The 20,978-nt window shown below is 33.7% G+C and overlaps 2 protein-coding genes and 2 long non-coding RNA genes across 8 annotated transcripts in view; 2 read left to right on the top strand and 2 right to left on the bottom strand.

Annotated features, from left to right (window-relative positions):
- Window positions 1-4,354: 4,354 nt before the first annotated feature.
- LOC129949019 (uncharacterized) lies at window positions 4,355-5,875 on the bottom strand. Its single transcript, XR_008781991.1, has 2 exons — window positions 4,767-5,875; window positions 4,355-4,695 (listed from the first exon to the last, which is right to left on the bottom strand). It is a non-coding gene; the product is annotated as an uncharacterized LOC129949019 (long non-coding RNA).
- A 14-nt stretch (window positions 5,876-5,889) lies between these two features.
- Window positions 5,890-8,289, top strand: LOC129949020 (uncharacterized). The gene is made up of 3 exons (XR_008781992.1): window positions 5,890-6,968; window positions 7,040-8,214; window positions 8,271-8,289. It is a non-coding gene; the product is annotated as an uncharacterized LOC129949020 (long non-coding RNA).
- A 3,353-nt stretch (window positions 8,290-11,642) lies between these two features.
- LOC129951247 (CDGSH iron-sulfur domain-containing protein 3, mitochondrial) lies at window positions 11,643-12,486 on the top strand. Its single transcript, XM_056063329.1, has 4 exons — window positions 11,643-11,802; window positions 11,871-11,994; window positions 12,133-12,226; window positions 12,294-12,486. The coding sequence occupies exons 1-4, from the start codon at window positions 11,758-11,760 to the stop codon at window positions 12,415-12,417; spliced, it is 387 nt and encodes a 128-aa protein (XP_055919304.1). The 5' UTR covers window positions 11,643-11,757; the 3' UTR covers window positions 12,418-12,486.
- Window positions 12,487-16,910: 4,424 nt separating this feature from the next.
- LOC129948786 (microtubule-associated protein RP/EB family member 1) overlaps window positions 16,911-20,978 on the bottom strand; it is a 32,064-nt gene continuing 27,996 nt past the window's right edge. For 2 of the 5 annotated variants that reach the window (XM_056059812.1, XM_056059814.1), the window contains one exon: window positions 19,395-20,731. In XM_056059812.1, the coding sequence (XP_055915787.1) occupies window positions 20,730-20,731 (2 nt within the window). In that variant the 3' untranslated portion in view covers window positions 19,395-20,729. Of the gene's footprint in view, window positions 18,595-19,394; window positions 20,732-20,978 lie in introns of those variants that run through there. The other 3 variants (XR_008781960.1, XR_008781961.1, XM_056059815.1) reach the window with 3 other exon arrangements.

Genomic DNA, 20,978 nt, shown 5'->3' on the forward strand with positions numbered 1-20,978 from the left:
TTGCTGTCAAAACTCGGTGAATAGTATTTTATGATCCCCTGAGCAACACTACTACCTTAAGTAACTCGCTTTTTAACACTAGTTTAACACTAGTACATAAAAAAAAACGTGTTTTAGCCTTTCATTATATAGTATTTCAAGTAAGGCAAGACCAAGTCTAATGCCCATCTTCATAAACAACTTTTACACATTTAACAGGATATTAAACTGTAAAATGGGATATTTTAGATTCAACAAACGTTTTTAAAGTAAAAATCTTTTAATCACCTTTTAAAACTAAATGCCCATTTTTGGCTCATTAAATTTTAAAAGCGTCATAAAAAATGAATATGACAGATTGACAGCTGATGTTTTGCTTTGTAAAATTTGTATTCGCAATATTTTGAGATAAAGAGAAAACTTAACATTGCATTAATATTTATAATATTATTTTTATGATTTTAATTTTTAATCTTTAATTAGAATATTAGATTGGTCATCTTCATCTGACGAAGAAGAACATCATACACGATTATTCAGACGTTTGTTTTTGATTTGTTTATTCTGCTGTATTTTGAGATTCTTTTCATTTATTTCAACATAATGCTTTCTCATTTCAACTCACACAATTCGCTTAATAGAAATGTGGTATATAATTTCTTTATTAAAATATAACTCTGTAGTATAAAATTAAGGCAACTATCATTAATAATGTGTAATTCCCCTTATGTTTAGGTTTCAGAGTTTCGTAGCTAGATGTCGCACGCTGAGCGCGAAACTCTGAAACCTGAGACATAGAAGCGAGACAAAAGGTTGTTTGGCTCGCTCTCATAAAAATTTGTATTCTAACGGCTATTCTATTCAACGGACGCGCCCAAGCCAGTCGAATTAGATTTGTAGTCTTTAAATAAGAGTTATATTTTAATAAAGAAATTATATACCACAACGTCAGGTGTGGGGTAATACACCAAAAGAAAACTAAATTATTGTGTATATTACCTCTTTTTGCGGATTTAAAGCCAGCTATGACAAAACTCAACAAAGCACAATTGGTTGAAGCACTTCAGAGCGCTGGAGTAGATGTGCCAGACACGGCTTCTCTAGCTCAACTTCGGGCATTGTATGAAAGTACAGTTACAGTGGCACCCCAACAACCTTCTGGTGAGTTAACTGAGAAAACTCCACCTTCTGCTGAGCTAACCGAGGAAACTCCACCTTCTGCATCTCCGAATGGAGAGAATACTTCCGAAACACTGGCCGCTTCTGATAACAGGCACAGTAATACAGCTTCTGATGTCCAAGACTTGGAAGAAGAACAAGAGCTGGCCAGACTTGAGCGTCGGAAAAAAATCCTTGAGCTAAGGAAAGAATTGGACCAGATGGAAGCGCCCACAACATCTTCGGTTGCACCATGGCGTGCAGTGGACTTCTCAGACATCGAAAATGCTGTTCCTGCATTCAACGGTGACGATCCATACAGCATCACTAAATGGATAGTTGACTACGAAGATGTGACCGACTCGCTGGGATGCGATGACCGATGCAAGTACTTGTCTGCACGCCGTCTCATGCAGGGAACTGCGAAAATGCTGTTACGCACGGTCTACGTTGACAACTGGGATTCTTTGAAGCAAATACTTATCAAAGAATTCGACCATAAGATGAGCAGACAGCAGGTCTATCGTCAACTGAGTGAGAGAGTACGTCGTCAGGGCGAGCCACTTCTTCGATATGTCATATGTATGCAAGAACTTGGGTCACATGCTGAAATCGATGAGGCAGAGTTGATCGAATTCATTATCGATGGTTTGAGGGATTCACCAGCAAATGTCTCTATTCTTTTTGCCGCCAAAACTATAGTAGAGCTCAAAAACCTCTTGCCACGATACGAAAAAAGAAGAGTTCCGAGGACTATGGTTGCTAGGGCAACAACTTCTGGAGGAAATATGGTTCCCTCAACTTCAGCATCAAACAACGAGCAGTCCAAGAGATGTTTTAATTGCTCAAAGTATGGGCACATCGCAGCAAAATGTCCAAAGGAGCAACGACCAGCTGGATCCTGTTTCAAATGTGCTGACGAGGGGCACACTTACAAAAACTGCCCTTATATTGTGAAGACCAGAGTTGGAGCCGTGAACCGGGATGCCCTACATGATGACACCAAGGAGCTGACTCAGAGTTTGGATGCTGTTCAGATGGTGAGTGTCGCCTTTATGACAAATAAGAATAAGTGCACAAAATTTATCGATTGTTGTTCTCTTTTGGATACCGGTAGTCCGATTAGTTTCATACGAAAGTCTGTTCTGCCTGAAGAAATTAACGTTCAAGAATCATTAACGTATTCAAGATTTAAAGGATTAGGAAACATTAAACTCTTTACGTACGGTACGATTAATTGTTATATTAATATAAAAGATAATTTAAATCTTGTTTCCCTTATGGTTATTCCAGATGAAGTAACTCCTATACCTTTACTTATTGGTCGTGATCTCCTTGAAATCTTTAATATAAAACTTAACATGAACTGTAATAAAGTTAATATAACTTCTGAGCAGTGTCAAAATGAAATTTGTTCGAATAAAGTTTTTCTTTCTAACCAATTGTATATGTGCACTTATTCTGATGAAAAAACCGAACCTTCAGAGTGTAGTCATTATAAGAACAACATAAATGATGTTTTTGGGAGCAGCGTATTAGCCGGTGAATTAAAGATACAACCTAAAGAACTTAGTGATTGCTTCAAAGACAAGTTGAATACATTTGATCATGATCGGATTAAGCTTAAAGACGATCTTGATGTGAAGAGAGAATACAATAATGTTGAGGTAGATAGTGATTTATTTGGCTGCCATGCTTTTGAGATTATATGGGATAGAAAAGATTATATAGATATTGATTCAAATCTTAGTTTAGACATTTCAAAAACTATTAAAAATATAGTATCTCAAAATTATTTGAATTTTGATAAAACTATGGTTTCACCAAAGGATTTTGAGATGCACATTAGACTTACATCTGATATTCCTGTTTGTTTTGCTCCGCGAAGGCTATCAGTCTCAGAAAAAGGTACTGTGAGTGAAATAATAAAAGACCTATTGGAAAAACGAATTATTCAGCCAAGTAGTTCTCCGTATGCTGCACCAATAGTTTTAGTTAAGAAAAAATCTGGTGAAACCAGAATGTGTATAGACTATCGAGCATTGAACAAACGTACAGTAAGAGATCCTCATCCAATACCATTGATAGACGATTGCATTGAATACCTGGAGGGGAAGAAGGTTATGACCTTATTAGACCTTAAGAGTGGGTTTTACCAGGTAAAGGTAGCAGCAGATTCAACACAATTAACATCTTTCGTAACCCCGAACGGTCAATGGGAATTTCTTAAAATGCCTTTCGGCCTTAAGAATGCGCCCAGTGTTTTTCAGAGATTCATAATTCAAATTTTTCGTGAATTTATAGACAGAGGAGATATAGTTGTCTACCTAGATGATATATTAATTGCTAGTAAAACTATTACTGAACATTTTGAGATACTTACTAAAATTTTATGTTGTGTAGCGAAGAATGGGTTGGAGCTCAACTTGTCAAAATGTCGCTTTGCATATTCGAAACTTGATTACTTAGGGTTTAAAGTAACGGAACATGGCATCCAACCTAGTGATTCCCATATTCGAGCGATTGCTCAATATCCTGTGCCTAAAGACAGAAAGAAATTGCATTCATTTTTAGGACTTTGTTCATACTTTCGCAGGTTTGTCGAATCCTTTTCAAGAATAGCAAGACCTCTTTATAATTTATTAAAAGCTGAAACTCCTTTTAGATTTACTTCCGAATGCGAAGATGTTTTTCAGACTTTAAAGGAACGGTTAACATCTCCACCTGTATTGGCAATCTATAGTCCAAGGAAAGAAACAGAACTGCATTGCGATGCAAGTTCATTAGGGTATGGTGCAGTTCTACTCCAACGACAAGAAGATGATAAATTACATCCGGTAGCATTCTTCTCTAAAAGCACCACTGATCAAGAGGCCAAATACCATAGTTTTGAATTGGAAACTTTAGCCATAATTTCAGCTTTACGTCGGTTCCGTGTTTATTTGCAAGGTATTCCTTTTACAATCGTAACTGATTGCAGTTCTTTAACAATGACACTGAACAAAAAGAATGTTAATCATAGAATTGCTCGATGGGCCTTAGAGCTGGAGGATTATGATTATAAGGTCAAACATCGTAGTGGTGCCAATATGAATCATGTTGATGCCTTAAGCAGATGTAATGTTATATCCGTTATTGACTCTGAGGATGTTGATTTCCAACTCAGAGCAGCCCAAAATCGAGATGTAAAGATTTTGGAAATGAAAAACAAACTATATTTAAAAGATAATAATTCGTTTTTAGTTCAGGATGGTATTGTCTTCAAAAAAAATAAAAATGGTAAACTTCGATTCTATGTCCCATCTGAAATGGAAACTAATGTTATAAGAATGATCCATGAGAAAATTGGGCATTTAGGTGTAACAAAAAGCTCTGATCAAATTGGCCGTCACTATTGGTTTCCGAATGTTCAGGAAAAAGTTGAAAAATACATTAAAAATTGTATCCGTTGCATAATGCACTCAGCACCAGTTCGATCTAATATACGCAATTTGTTCAATATTCCTAAGGAGCCCATTCCATTCCATACAATACACTTGGATCATCTTGGTCCTCTCCCTTCAATAAAGTCAAAGAGAAAACATATATTAGTGGTAATAGATGCATTTACAAAGTTCACTAAATTATACCCAGTTGTATCTACAAGCTCAAAAGAAGTATGTGCAGCACTAAGAAAATATTTTGAGTATTACAGTAGGCCATCAAGAGTAATTACTGATAGGGGAACCTGCTTTACATCACTAGAGTTTAGTTCATTTGTTATAGACCAGAATATAGATCATGTTAAGGTGGCAGTTCATTCGCCACAGGCCAATGGTCAAGTAGAGCGAGTCAATAGGGTATTAACTGGCATGCTTGCTAAGCTTTCGGAACCAATCGAGCACTCAGATTGGGTTGTTACTTTAACACAAATAGAATTCGGACTAAATAACACTATACATCGCGCTATTCAAAATACACCAAGTCAATTGTTATTTGGTATTAACCAAAGGGGAGTAGTAATCGACAAATTAACAGAATTTCTTGATGATAAACAATTAAGTCAACTGGAAAGAAATCTTGAATTGTCAAGAGAAAAGGCTTCAGAAGCAATCACTAAGATTCAGGAATATAATATTAAATATTTTAATGAGCATAATAACCCGGCACGTATATACGATGAGGGTGATTATGTAGTAATAAAAAATGTAGATACAACAACCGGTGTAAATAAGAAATTGGTTCCAAAGTTCAGAGGCCCATACGTTGTTTACAAAATTCTACCTAATGATAGATACGTAATACGCGATATCGAAGGTTGTCAAATCACACAGCTGCCATATGATGGCATTGTCGAGTCTCGAAATATTCGACTTTGGAAGAATCGAGACTCTGAAGGTTCGGTTGATTAAGGGCGACACCTACCATCTCATGATTATAACTTAAGACTTGTTTGTTTAATTTAATCGTGGGCGATCAAATTGTCAGATTGGCCGAGTTGTAGTATAAAATTAAGGCAACTATCATTAATAATGTGTAATTCCCCTTATGTTTAGGTTTCAGAGTTTCGTAGCTAGATGTCGCACGCTGAGCGCGAAACTCTGAAACCTGAGACATAGAAGCGAGACAAAAGGTTGTTTGGCTCGCTCTCATAAAAATTTGTATTCTAACGGCTATTCTATTCAACGGACGCGCCCAAGCCAGTCGAATTAGATTTGTAGTCTTTAAATAAGAGTTATATTTTAATAAAGAAATTATATACCACAACTCTTATTTAAAGACTACAAATCTAATTCGACTGGCTTGGGCGCGTCCGTTGAATAGAATAGACGTTAGAATACAAATTTTTATGAGAGCGAGCCAAACAACCTTTTGTCTCGCTTCTATGTCTCAGGTTTCAGAGTTTCGCGCTCAGCGTGCGACATCTAGCTACGAAACTCTGAAACCTAAACATAAGGGGAATTACACATTATTAATGATAGTTGCCTTAATTTTATACTACAACTCGGCCAATCTGACAATTTGATCGCCCACGATTAAATTAAACAAACAAGTCTTAAGTTATAATCATGAGATGGTAGGTGTCGCCCTTAATCAACCGAACCTTCAGAGTCTCGATTCTTCCAAAGTCGAATATTTCGAGACTCGACAATGCCATCATATGGCAGCTGTGTGATTTGACAACCTTCGATATCGCGTATTACGTATCTATCATTAGGTAGAATTTTGTAAACAACGTATGGGCCTCTGAACTTTGGAACCAATTTCTTATTTACACCGGTTGTTGTATCTACATTTTTTATTACTACATAATCACCCTCATCGTATATACGTGCCGGGTTATTATGCTCATTAAAATATTTAATATTATATTCCTGAATCTTAGTGATTGCTTCTGAAGCCTTTTCTCTTGACAATTCAAGATTTCTTTCCAGTTGACTTAATTGTTTATCATCAAGAAATTCTGTTAATTTGTCGATTACTACTCCCCTTTGGTTAATACCAAATAACAATTGACTTGGTGTATTTTGAATAGCGCGATGTATAGTGTTATTTAGTCCGAATTCTATTTGTGTTAAAGTAACAACCCAATCTGAGTGCTCGATTGGTTCCGAAAGCTTAGCAAGCATGCCAGTTAATACCCTATTGACTCGCTCTACTTGACCATTGGCCTGTGGCGAATGAACTGCCACCTTAACATGATCTATATTCTGGTCTATAACAAATGAACTAAACTCTAGTGATGTAAAGCAGGTTCCCCTATCAGTAATTACTCTTGATGGCCTACTGTAATACTCAAAATATTTTCTTAGTGCTGCACATACTTCTTTTGAGCTTGTAGATACAACTGGGTATAATTTAGTGAACTTTGTAAATGCATCTATTACCACTAATATATGTTTTCTCTTTGACTTTATTGAAGGGAGAGGACCAAGATGATCCAAGTGTATTGTATGGAATGGAATGGGCTCCTTAGGAATATTGAACAAATTGCGTATATTAGATCGAACTGGTGCTGAGTGCATTATGCAACGGATACAATTTTTAATGTATTTTTCAACTTTTTCCTGAACATTCGGAAACCAATAGTGACGGCCAATTTGATCAGAGCTTTTTGTTACACCTAAATGCCCAATTTTCTCATGGATCATTCTTATAACATTAGTTTCCATTTCAGATGGGACATAGAATCGAAGTTTACCATTTTTATTTTTTTTGAAGACAATACCATCCTGAACTAAAAACGAATTATTATCTTTTAAATATAGTTTGTTTTTCATTTCCAAAATCTTTACATCTCGATTTTGGGCTGCTCTGAGTTGGAAATCAACATCCTCAGAGTCAATAACGGATATAACATTACATCTGCTTAAGGCATCAACATGATTCATATTGGCACCACTACGATGTTTGACCTTATAATCATAATCCTCCAGCTCTAAGGCCCATCGAGCAATTCTATGATTAACATTCTTTTTGTTCAGTGTCATTGTTAAAGAACTGCAATCAGTTACGATTGTAAAAGGAATACCTTGCAAATAAACACGGAACCGACGTAAAGCTGAAATTATGGCTAAAGTTTCCAATTCAAAACTATGGTATTTGGCCTCTTGATCAGTGGTGCTTTTAGAGAAGAATGCTACCGGATGTAATTTATCATCTTCTTGTCGTTGGAGTAGAACTGCACCATACCCTAATGAACTTGCATCGCAATGCAGTTCTGTTTCTTTCCTTGGACTATAGATTGCCAATACAGGTGGAGATGTTAACCGTTCCTTTAAAGTCTGAAAAACATCTTCGCATTCGGAAGTAAATCTAAAAGGAGTTTCAGCTTTTAATAAATTATAAAGAGGTCTTGCTATTCTTGAAAAGGATTCGACAAACCTGCGAAAGTATGAACAAAGTCCTAAAAATGAATGCAATTTCTTTCTGTCTTTAGGCACAGGATATTGAGCAATCGCTCGAATATGGGAATCACTAGGTTGGATGCCATGTTCCGTTACTTTAAACCCTAAGTAATCAAGTTTCGAATATGCAAAGCGACATTTTGACAAGTTGAGCTCCAACCCATTCTTCGCTACACAACATAAAATTTTAGTAAGTATCTCAAAATGTTCAGTAATAGTTTTACTAGCAATTAATATATCATCTAGGTAGACAACTATATCTCCTCTGTCTATAAATTCACGAAAAATTTGAATTATGAACCTCTGAAAAACACTGGGCGCATTCTTAAGGCCGAAAGGCATTTTAAGAAATTCCCATTGACCGTTCGGGGTTACGAAAGATGTTAATTGTGTTGAATCTGCTGCTACCTTTACCTGGTAAAACCCACTCTTAAGGTCTAATAAGGTCATAACCTTCTTCCCCTCCAGGTATTCAATGCAATCGTCTATCAATGGTATTGGATGAGGATCTCTTACTGTACGTTTGTTCAATGCTCGATAGTCTATACACATTCTGGTTTCACCAGATTTTTTCTTAACTAAAACTATTGGTGCAGCATACGGAGAACTACTTGGCTGAATAATTCGTTTTTCCAATAGGTCTTTTATTATTTCACTCACAGTACCTTTTTCTGAGACTGATAGCCTTCGCGGAGCAAAACAAACAGGAATATCAGATGTAAGTCTAATGTGCATCTCAAAATCCTTTGGTGAAACCATAGTTTTATCAAAATTCAAATAATTTTGAGATACTATATTTTTAATAGTTTTTGAAATGTCTAAACTAAGATTTGAATCAATATCTATATAATCTTTTCTATCCCATATAATCTCAAAAGCATGGCAGCCAAATAAATCACTATCTACCTCAACATTATTGTATTCTCTCTTCACATCAAGATCGTCTTTAAGCTTAATCCGATCATGATCAAATGTATTCAACTTGTCTTTGAAGCAATCACTAAGTTCTTTAGGTTGTATCTTTAATTCACCGGCTAATACGCTGCTCCCAAAAACATCATTTATGTTGTTCTTATAATGACTACACTCTGAAGGTTCGGTTTTTTCATCAGAATAAGTGCACATATACAATTGGTTAGAAAGAAAAACTTTATTCGAACAAATTTCATTTTGACACTGCTCAGAAGTTATATTAACTTTATTACAGTTCATGTTAAGTTTTATATTAAAGATTTCAAGGAGATCACGACCAATAAGTAAAGGTATAGGAGTTACTTCATCTGGAATAACCATAAGGGAAACAAGATTTAAATTATCTTTTATATTAATATAACAATTAATCGTACCGTACGTAAAGAGTTTAATGTTTCCTAATCCTTTAAATCTTGAATACGTTAATGATTCTTGAACGTTAATTTCTTCAGGCAGAACAGACTTTCGTATGAAACTAATCGGACTACCGGTATCCAAAAGAGAACAACAATCGATAAATTTTGTGCACTTATTCTTATTTGTCATAAAGGCGACACTCACCATCTGAACAGCATCCAAACTCTGAGTCAGCTCCTTGGTGTCATCATGTAGGGCATCCCGGTTCACGGCTCCAACTCTGGTCTTCACAATATAAGGGCAGTTTTTGTAAGTGTGCCCCTCGTCAGCACATTTGAAACAGGATCCAGCTGGTCGTTGCTCCTTTGGACATTTTGCTGCGATGTGCCCATACTTTGAGCAATTAAAACATCTCTTGGACTGCTCGTTGTTTGATGCTGAAGTTGAGGGAACCATATTTCCTCCAGAAGTTGTTGCCCTAGCAACCATAGTCCTCGGAACTCTTCTTTTTTCGTATCGTGGCAAGAGGTTTTTGAGCTCTACTATAGTTTTGGCGGCAAAAAGAATAGAGACATTTGCTGGTGAATCCCTCAAACCATCGATAATGAATTCGATCAACTCTGCCTCATCGATTTCAGCATGTGACCCAAGTTCTTGCATACATATGACATATCGAAGAAGTGGCTCGCCCTGACGACGTACTCTCTCACTCAGTTGACGATAGACCTGCTGTCTGCTCATCTTATGGTCGAATTCTTTGATAAGTATTTGCTTCAAAGAATCCCAGTTGTCAACGTAGACCGTGCGTAACAGCATTTTCGCAGTTCCCTGCATGAGACGGCGTGCAGACAAGTACTTGCATCGGTCATCGCATCCCAGCGAGTCGGTCACATCTTCGTAGTCAACTATCCATTTAGTGATGCTGTATGGATCGTCACCGTTGAATGCAGGAACAGCATTTTCGATGTCTGAGAAGTCCACTGCACGCCATGGTGCAACCGAAGATGTTGTGGGCGCTTCCATCTGGTCCAATTCTTTCCTTAGCTCAAGGATTTTTTTCCGACGCTCAAGTCTGGCCAGCTCTTGTTCTTCTTCCAAGTCTTGGACATCAGAAGCTGTATTACTGTGCCTGTTATCAGAAGCGGCCAGTGTTTCGGAAGTATTCTCTCCATTCGGAGATGCAGAAGGTGGAGTTTCCTCGGTTAGCTCAGCAGAAGGTGGAGTTTTCTCAGTTAACTCACCAGAAGGTTGTTGGGGTGCCACTGTAACTGTACTTTCATACAATGCCCGAAGTTGAGCTAGAGAAGCCGTGTCTGGCACATCTACTCCAGCGCTCTGAAGTGCTTCAACCAATTGTGCTTTGTTGAGTTTTGTCATAGCTGGCTTTAAATCCGCAAAAAGAGGTAATATATACAATAATTTAGTTTTCTTTTGGTGTATTACCCCACATCTGACGTTGTGGTATATAATTTCTTTATTAAAATATAACTCTTATTTAAAGACTACAAATCTAATTCGACTGGCTTGGGCGCGTCCGTTGAATAGAATAGACGTTAGAATACAAATTTTTATGAGAGCGAGCCAAACAACCTTTTGTCTCGCTTCTATGTCTCAGGTTTCAGAGTTTCGCGCTCAGCGTGCGACATCTAGCTACGAAACTCTGAAACCTAAACATAAGGGGAATTACACATTATTAATGATAGTTGCCTTAATTTTATACTACAGAAAGAAGAAAAGGGCTTTTATTTTGACACGTTTGTGGGGGAACTCAATTCTACAAAATACAAAAATATCCCTAAAATTTCCTATTTTAAGCTTGGTGAAACTAAAAAAATTTAAAGGCCTGATACAATTTAAAAATCTTAGATAAAATTACTTTTAGTGTTTGTTTATGAAATTGGACATAGGCCAGCTAAATTTTTACTTTTATTTCTTCTTAGTTTTAAGTTTACAAATGTATTAAATATAAAAAAAAAACCTCAATAAATATATTGTATTGTATTTTATGATCTGATAGTATTCTCTATCGCAAAATGTATGTAGTAAGAAAATAAATGCAAAGCTTTTTTAATTGCGTTGTTAATCTAACTAAAGAAGATTCTCAAAATCTTAACTGACCAATTTAATCAGAAAAAATTGCTTTTATTCGTATAAATTTCAATGGAACGAAATATGGCTTTTCCAAAATAAACCGAGAGTATTGATTCAAATTAAATACTTGAAAAATATATTTCATCCCTGCTTTAAGATTTCGAGTCTCGAAAGGCAGCTGGCAGCTGATTTTGACATATCGACCAACATCGACACTGCACTACATGTGTACAAGAATAATTTTTATTCATTAGTTTACGAATTTCTTTTTATAAATTTGTCGACTTTTTTAATTGGATACTAATTAAAAAAAATGTCATTAATCCTAAGAAGAATAAATCCTTCCTTTGCTCTTACAGTAGGTACACACAGTATAGCTAACTTCAATATATTATTCAACTCCAAAATATTTGTATTTATCCATAGCAAAGATTCTTCTGCTCAAAGGGTATTCCGAAAAATGTCTTGGAAGATAACCATACCGGTAGTCAACAACAAGAAAATGGTGTTATATTCGACAAGAAGCCATTCAAAATTACCCTAGAAAAAGGTAAGAATAAAATACTTAACATTTGATCGAAAATTAAAGTTTTCCTCAAACGCAATATTACCTTCCTATATTAAGTTTATTCTGCCGCCATAGTTTACATAATAATTCCTCTCTATCATGTACCTATCATCTTTCCAGATAAGATCTATGGTTGGTGTTTATGTGGTAAATCAAAAAACCAACCTCTTTGCGATGGGACTCACAAGAATATTTATTTGAAGATTAAGCTAAGGTAATGTGATCTATGAAATTCTCATAAGAAAAACAAACTAATTTGAACGCTTTTGTTATGTTTCTAGACCAATACGCTTTAAAGTGGAAAAATCAGGTGACTATTGGCTCTGCAATTGTAAGCAAACTAAACACAGGCCATTCTGCGATGGAACGCACAAACAGCCACATATTCAATCAGCAGTAAAATAAAGTAAATGACTACAAACTGTAAACACACACTCAAATCAAGTCCAATCTGTTATAAATGAAAAATCGTAATGTTGCTTGTTATGACTACAATTCACAGATAAAACAATGCACTTGTGGAATAGTTGTTTCTCATGAATGAGACAATTTAATGCATTTTTCTATTTATTTTTGAGGCTTATGTTTCTTCTAATTCTCAATTCACGAAGACTTTGAAGTTTTCGGCTCAATTCAGATCATAAGTTACAATTTGTTTACTTCTAAATGCCGAGCTCAAACAATTTTCGACATCAAGCTGGGAACATTTTTAGAAAAAGGGAATTTATGTGCCCAACCAGGATTAGTACTCTAATTAGCACAAAATGAACTTTAAATTCCGCTGCATCATCTGAATTTTGAATACGATGTTTCCAGGCTTACGTAACTACTAAATTTTAAATTAGGGTTGTTTACGTGTTAAATTACAAACAACAACTAAATTGGTCTCTAAAACAAACGAATGACAAGTCTAGAAAAGTCTTAAGGCCTTGAAAGGTCAAGAGAGGTCTTGAAAGGTAAAGGTCTAGAAAAGTCTTGAGGTCTTGAAAGGTCAAGGTCAAAAAACTCTTGAAAGGTCAAGGTCTTGAGGTCTTTAAGGGTCAAGGTTTTGAGGTCTTTAAAGGTCAAGGTCTTGAAAGGTCTAGAGGTCTTGAAATGCCAAGGTCTAGAGATGTCTTGAAAGATCAAGGTCTAGAAAAGTCTTGCAAGTTCAAGGTCTTAAAAGGTCAAGGTCTTAAAAGGTCAAGGCTTAGAAAGGTATTTACGTCTTGAAACTTCAAGGTCTTGAGGTATTGAAAGGTCAAGGACGAAAGATGTCTTGAAAGGTCGATTTCTAGAGGTCACGAAAGGTCAAGGACAAGAGATGTCTTGATGGGTCAAATTCTAGAGGTGTTGAAAGGTCAAGGTCTAGAGGTCTTGAAACTTAAGGGTTAAGTTCTGGAAATTTTAAGAAAGGTCTGGAAAAATCAAGGGAGGTCTGGAGATTTAAAGTCTAGAAAAATCAAGGCAGGTCTGGAAATTTCAAGGGAGGTCTGAAAAATCGAGGCTGGTCTGGAAATAAGCAAGGAAGATCTGGAGATATCAAGGGAGGTCTGGGGATTTCAAGGGAGGTCTGGAGATCTGAAATAAACACAAATTTTATTTCAATATTGGAGAAAATCTTAATTTTGAATTTAATTATTATTTTTTTATTAAATCAAGTTAAGTCTAGAATGAGACTCATGGCTTAACTAGAATGACGAAACGACTGAAGTCCTTACAATTCTGCTTAATACATACCAACCTACCCTCATTAATACTTACTTTTCTACATACCCACCCACTTCCAACTTTATAATAAGAAATACGAATTTAAAAAAATATATGCATCTAATGCATTAGCTATGGAAAAATTCAAAATATGGCACCGAAGCATTGTTTCAAAACTTAAATTTGAAAACATTGAAACAACCGTTACTCTAAAACCGTTTAGATGCGGTTTAGAAAAGTTACCAAATTGTTTCTTTTTGAAAAAAATACTTGAATATAGGATTCATGTTATTGCATCAATCTTCTGGTAGAAATAAATCTGTAACTTGTTCAAAAACTAAAAACAAACATTTTACTGATGGATTTTACTGTTAGCTATAACCGGTCCCTACCCTTCGAATTTTTTGAAAGTGGAATATTTTTGGCCTGCTTCCAAGTCTTTGGAAAAACGCCAGTTGTAAGTACAGGGTTTAAAATAAATGTCAAGTACGTCAAAATAATTGGAAGTATGGCTTTTACAATAAAAGGATTGTATGTACATATGTATTTCAAAACTCCGACCGCATTAGATTCAACAAACATTAAAATTTCCACCACATCAATGTAATCAATTAAAGAAAACTCAAACTCAATTGCAGAAGGAGAAGAATGATTTACTCCTTGGTTTAGTTATCCATAATAAAAGAGTAACAATGCAGTCGAATTTGTAAAACATTCCTTATTCGTCAACATTGATGTTATGACACTTAGACTTTTTTGCTTACCAATACTAACCTTACGAAGATTGCTCCAAAGTTTTCGACTGTTCATATTTAAATTATGAAAATTTGATCTTTTTCATTTCGTATCTTGAAAAAGAAAACATGCTTCTTTGGGAGCTGATAAGCTTTATGAAAACTTTTTAAGCTTTACCTTTTCCAGCGCAGGTAATTTTAATTTCGTTTATACATTATCGACGAAATTTCAGGCGTAGACCAAGGTCGTGATTGGTGTGTTATACATTTTTATTTAGGGGGAACATGTGAGTTAAAATTATTGCAAATAGATTGGATTTGAAGATCAAAACGGATCGCCATTAAAATGTCTACTAATACAGTCGAACTTCCATAACTCGAACTACCTTAAGTCGAATTTCTCTATAACTCAAAATTCTATTGAGAACTTTGATTATCGACCTTATTTTCATGAATTTTGCCCTCCATAATTCGATCTTCTGTAAGTCGAATTTCTCTATAAATCGAAGTTTTTAGATTCTGTTTGATCGTTGATGCTAAATAGTCTCTTTAACTCGAACTTTTTCTCCTATTGGAGAATTCCCATTTTCTTAAACCTCTTTTTCGAAATTTACTTAGGCTACTATAATTCTTTCAGACGTTTGTTCAGTAGATACATTCTTAATTCTTTCTTTATTTGGGAAATCCACTTTGTTTCAAATTTTTGAAAAATGCTTGAGTCTACTGTGATAAATTTCTGTAGTTTTGTTTGAAGAAGAGGTATGGCTATTCCGAGTTTGAATGTTTTTTATATGAACTTCGGTTTTGAACGGGTTATTAAATACATAGTTTCCTGCAGCGCTATTAGGCTGAAGGAATCAAAACCTTATGGTCACAGCAACACAACGAAATTGATTCCCTCAGATATTATCTCGGTAGACACTGACTACTGCACTCCTACTTTGAGCCTTAGTAAGGGTTTTAAGGTTATTTTCCCATCGAGAGAAGAATTGGGAGGATGACATCGTGTCGATAGGTTTCTACACAACCATCTTTACTGACGGCACAAATATGGAGTGCGGAGTTGGTTCTGGGATTTTTTCTGAGTCTCTAAATCCTTTAGGCTTTCTGACTTTGCTAGCGTTTTTCAGGCTGAACTGCTGGCAATAAGGGAGGGATGTAAGACACTTAAACAAAGCCCAACCAAATGCGGCTATTTTCACAGACATTCAGGCGGCTGTCAAAGCCATTAACTCGGCCACATCCTCATCTAAATTGGTCCAGCAATGTCGCGATGAGCTTGCGAGCCTGAATATTAACTTCGTGTCACCCTGGGGTTCCGGGCCATAGTGGTATCGTGGGAAATGAACGGGCTCACGAGCTAGCCAGGCAAGGATCGGCCCTTCATAGCTCACTTGCGGAAATGGTTAACATTCCTCTTTGTGCTATGGAGGGTACAATCTTTTCTATCTACCAAACTGAATCAAACCGAAGGTGGAGCAGTTTACCCAACTGCATTATATCTAGGAAGATATGGCCCACCTATAATAAAACCCGTACAAACGATCTTCTATGCAGGCCAAGACAAGACATAGCCAGGATTGTTGCAGTTTGTACCGGATATTGGCCTATAGGAGTTCATGCAGAGAAGTTGGGTATCTCTTGCAACACCTTTTGCCGTAGTTGTAGTGACCAAAGAAAAAATGAAAAGATAATCCATTTCCTCTGCAAATGTCCTGCTTTGGCAAACTCTAGAACGAATTATTTTGAAAAAGCATTCTTTCACGAACTTGATGAGCTATCTGAGACAAAGATTAGAGATTCTCAACGCGACAAAATGGCTCTAACATAATCGCTATGAAGCTTCTCTATAAATCTTTCCCTTTCATCAGGTCAAACGAGTTTTTGGTATCAAAACGGCGAACTACAGCGCTAATGGGATCTCTGGCTAGGTTGCCTTGAGATCGCCATTTCTACCTACCTACCTACCTTGAACGGGTTAACTAGGTTTTATGCGCTTAAATTCCTAGTTTTGTTTATTTTTTTAAGTTGGAAAAGCAGCAATTAACGAATTTAAAATGTCAGCAAGAAAATTAAAGTATTCTACTTTTGAACAAAAGCTGAAAGTCATTAATGAAGTTGAGAGTGGTGTCAAAAAGAAAATCGTAGCCATAAAATATGGGTTACCGCAAAGTACACTTTCCACCATATTGAAGAACAGAGAAAAACAAAAAAAAAATGCTGAAACTCCACGAAACGAAAAAACTTTTGTCTCATTTCTTTAAATCGAAGTTTCTATAACTCGAATTTCTTTTTTTTCATTTTGAGAGTTCGACTTATGGAAGTTCAAGTTAGTGTCAAAAGCTTAAAGTTAGGACAGGTTTTCAACACTGAAATGAGAAAAAAACACAAAAACCATAATGCCAGAAGTATGGATTAAAAATCCAAATTTGAAGATTTTTTTTAAAATAAAAACTTAAATCATAGGACGCATAATTAATCCAAGCAACGATAAATATAATATATTTATTTTATTTACTTATTTTTTTTTTAATATAGTATAAGTGTATACATTACAATAAATTTTAATTTTATTTCGCGCTCTAATAAAATACGACAATAAATTTATTAGAGTATATTTAATATAGCATTTTTGTTCCATCGATATTTTGGAGAAAAAAAAACTAGGTATCTTGAACCTATGCCTACGTATTTTTATTTTTCCTTTATCATATAAATGTTTGTTTTTACACTATTAATATCTCTTTTGTGTATTTAATATATACAAATAAGAATATACATAAACTTTTGTTTTTATTTAATATAAAATACTTGTTTTAACTTTTTTTTGTTGTAATAAACGTAAAAATTGTTATTTTTTTAAGTTTATTCGATGATATAGATGATATATGTATATTTATATTAAAAAATAAAAAAAAAAAGAATTCGGTTATATAAGTAACAAAAACAAGAAGTAGTTAGTGTAGATAGATTGTGTGTATTTAATGTTTTATATAAAAATATAAAGCACTTTATTATCTGGATAACTATTTATTAGTAATGAATTACATCATAATTATTTGAATATTTGCAATGCAATAAAGGCAACAAAGGATTGAACTACAAGTAATATTGTATTTAGTATGTGTTCATTAATAAAACGTTTTGATTGCATTCAAAGTAATGGTGTTGTTTTGTTTTTATTAATGTTGTATGAAAAGAAGTTTCTCAGTTTAGGGTTTCCATGGTCGATTTGAGAATATAAATAAATTATCTGCAATATCAAAAGTATATGAAAAGATGCCGTAAATGGGATTTCTTGAATCAACATTTATTTTGAATTGTTGAAATTACTGAAGTTATGTTTTTGCTTTTTAAGAGAGTATAATGGAAATGGGATATGACTTTAATCACCAATGTTTTTATCATATGGCGTGAAAATTCGTTAAAACATTGCCAAAGGATTAAGGTTACCGTGAAGTTAAAATTACTGCTGAAAGCAAAAAGAACCATGAATGAATTTATCTTGTTTGAATAAAAATCAATCTAAATTTCCATAGGCAATCTGAACTTGTCTTACAAAATCCCTAAAATCAAAACCACAAAAGACAACTTCGTTTACGCTTTTAAATTAGAAATATTGCATTCAGATTGCGCAGTTTGGAGAATTTTGCATAAATATTTCAACTGTGATTGCGAAATTTGGATGACAAATGAGTCAAGCTTGTTAAGTCAGGCTGCCGACAACAGTTCTGTTTGAGTTGTCGACCAGGTTTTTCGATTTAAATCAACTTTTTCATTTATTATATTACGAAAAACTAGAAGAAATCCCAGAGTCATCAACAAGACTTTTCAAAGCAATATTCTGAAGCTGACAACTTTTTAGCTTTTATAATTATAACCTATTCAGGCTCCAAGAACAATTAAAAAAAAATGTAAGTAAAATATAAATGCAAGTTTTGCTTAAAAAAAAAAAAATAATTGAAACTTAAAATAATATTACGGAATATTATTAAAATTTAAAGGTAGCGATAGTAGAAGTGATAATTTGAGTATGTTTGTTATGTAAAATGTAAATCATGTACCTAAATAAATCAACTATCTTAAAAATAAGTCATATTCTTAAAACTTATAAATAAAATTTATTAAATCCAACGATGAGCAGATATCCATGTTAAATCTAAAACAAAAATAATTAAAAATGCATGTTTTCTTAGTTGTGTAATTTGATTGTATTTTAAGTTATATTGTTTGTTTTCTATTTTTTTATTTGTATGAAATATTAAATATGATGATTAAAACTTCAACACAAACACAATAAAGACAAGAAATCACCAACGAAAATAAAAAAAAACAATGGCATAAAATAAGTTCTACTCAAAGTAAATTCTATTAAGAAGCATTTTAAAACTTTACTTTTTACAACACTTTCACTTCACAATTTTTATAGACATTGATTATGAAAATAATATTATTAAATCAAAAAAAAAAAACGTTACAAAATAGAACAATAGAACAATTTTGCTTGCTTGATCACCAAGTGCAAGTTTTAAAATTTAGTTTCTAAGCTTTTAAAAACTCTTCTAGAAACTTCTTTTAAACTGGGATTTCCTACAAGTTAACAATTCGCTTACTGCAAAGGAGCAAATCACTTAAAAGTTTACTTTATTCATAAATCCTTAAATAAAAATATAAAAACAGTTTTTGGAGTTTTGATTCCTATGAAAGTTTTGGGTTTTAAAAAAAGGATATAAATTGAAAGTATATACCCAGAGCCCAGCGACCTTGAGGTTTATAATAGACTTCCATTTCTGAAAACTATATTAGAGTGAAAAGGAGTTTCGCCAAGTAGTTTTCAATTAAGGTTGTATCTAATAATAACGTTGATATCCCCTCGCTTCAGAACGAAAATACAAATAATTATGTAAACTTCATAATTTAAATATAAATACTTTTCAACAAATAAATAAAACAATAATATATAATAAACAAAATGCATTTTATTTGTTTTGGTTTTTGTTTAGTAGTTTAGTTGTTTGTTTGTTTGTTTTCACAAAATAAGCTCTAGAGATAGATGTGGTGAAAAAAAATAATAATTTTTTTAAAATAATTAAATAAAGTATACAAAATAATTAACACACTATTCCTAGATAATAGCATTTCAATTATCTCATCATAAATATAAAAATAGTACATACTACAAAAAAGGACTTGTTGTTTTTGTTTTAATCTTTATAATCTCTTTTATCTCTAATACCTGGGTTGATTGCTTCACCTCAACTTGACTAAAAAAAAAACAAAACAAAACAAAATCAATTGCAGTATGAACGAAAAATAAAATTTAATTATAATGTGAATAATAATCAAATAATTTTGCTTGTATTTATAATTTTAAATTTAAAATAAAAATCATATATACTATATAAAAATGAAGAAAGTTGTGTAAGTTATTGAAGTTTTTGACTAAAATGAAAAAGAAATTTAATTTTCAAAACTACTTCCATTTAACATTTTTGTTTTTTTTTTTTTTTTTTTTTTGTATGACTGAAGACTGCGGTAAGGGGATTCGTTGCAATGCTTATTCAAACAACAAATTCAAAGAGATGATTACATGAACTTAACAATCTGAGTATATTATATGTAATTAACGAGGCAGGAGAAAACTAAAGTTTAGCATAAAATTTATATAAAAAACAGTGAAGTTTAAAAAAAAAAAAACAATAATTCAATTTTGAATTTATCAATTCGTTTTTGTTTAGCAACACAACAAAGAAACAAGACAAAACTATTTTTTTTATTATTTTTTTTTACACAAATGTTGTAGTTATTTTGTTGTTTAAAGTGATATAGGTGTTGTTACTGTGTGTGAATGTGATTGTGATGGTGGTGGAGCTTTCGTGTAGTTACTTTATGTTTAAAGCCTACGTAAGACTGCCGTTTGCCGCTGCTGCTACTTCTGCCAGAAGGGGTTTTAGGATGTTTTTACTTTTGATCTTTAGGTAGATAATCAATTTGGAATAGGGTTTCTATTTTTCTATTTCTTTTTTATTCGTTATAATCGCTTTCTTTTTGTTTTCTTTTTGGATTTAAAATTTTGTTTTAGGTTTTTTGTTTTTTTTTAATCAGTTATTTCACTTATTTTTTGTTTGTTTGTTTTCATTTGTATAGATTTAGTAACAATCCTTTGTCATGTCATGTTTCTATGCAGGAGAGTTGGTTTATATTTTTTTGTTTTAAATTGAATTTTGTCTTTTAATTTATATTGTTTAATATTCCTCATCCTCGGGTGGTATTTCATCTGGTGGAGCAAAGCCATCCTGTGGGAATACAATAAAGTTTTGAATTTTAAATTCATCCATTTGATTGTTATGAAACTAAGTATTTTTTTTTAATTTGGTGACGAATTTTTAAATGTTCTTGAAGTCAATTTTTTTTTGTTAGTTTTATTGTTGCGAGAAATAAACGTAAGATCCTGTGTTTTGGTTAGCATGAAAAACGTTTTTTGAGAAATGAAATGTATTGCAGAATTTTGAATCTATGATAATGTGCCCTTTAAACATAAAT

The sequence above is a fragment of the Eupeodes corollae genome, chromosome 3 (genome assembly GCF_945859685.1).
Source record: "Eupeodes corollae chromosome 3, idEupCoro1.1, whole genome shotgun sequence".
In the NCBI taxonomy this organism is placed as follows: Eukaryota; Metazoa; Arthropoda; class Insecta; order Diptera; family Syrphidae; genus Eupeodes; species Eupeodes corollae.

What these genes read in the sequence shown, in the direction of transcription:
- LOC129951247 (XM_056063329.1), top strand. Translation starts at nt 11,758, where the DNA reads ATGTCATTAATCCTAAGAAGAATAAATCCTTCCTTTGCTCTTACA. An exon ending in ATCCTTCCTTTGCTCTTACA is followed by an intron (nt 11,803 to 11,870) that starts GTAGGTACACAC and finishes ATTTATCCATAG; the next exon opens with CAAAGATTCTTCTGCTCAAA. An exon ending in CAAAATTACCCTAGAAAAAG is followed by an intron (nt 11,995 to 12,132) that starts GTAAGAATAAAA and finishes TCATCTTTCCAG; the next exon opens with ATAAGATCTATGGTTGGTGT.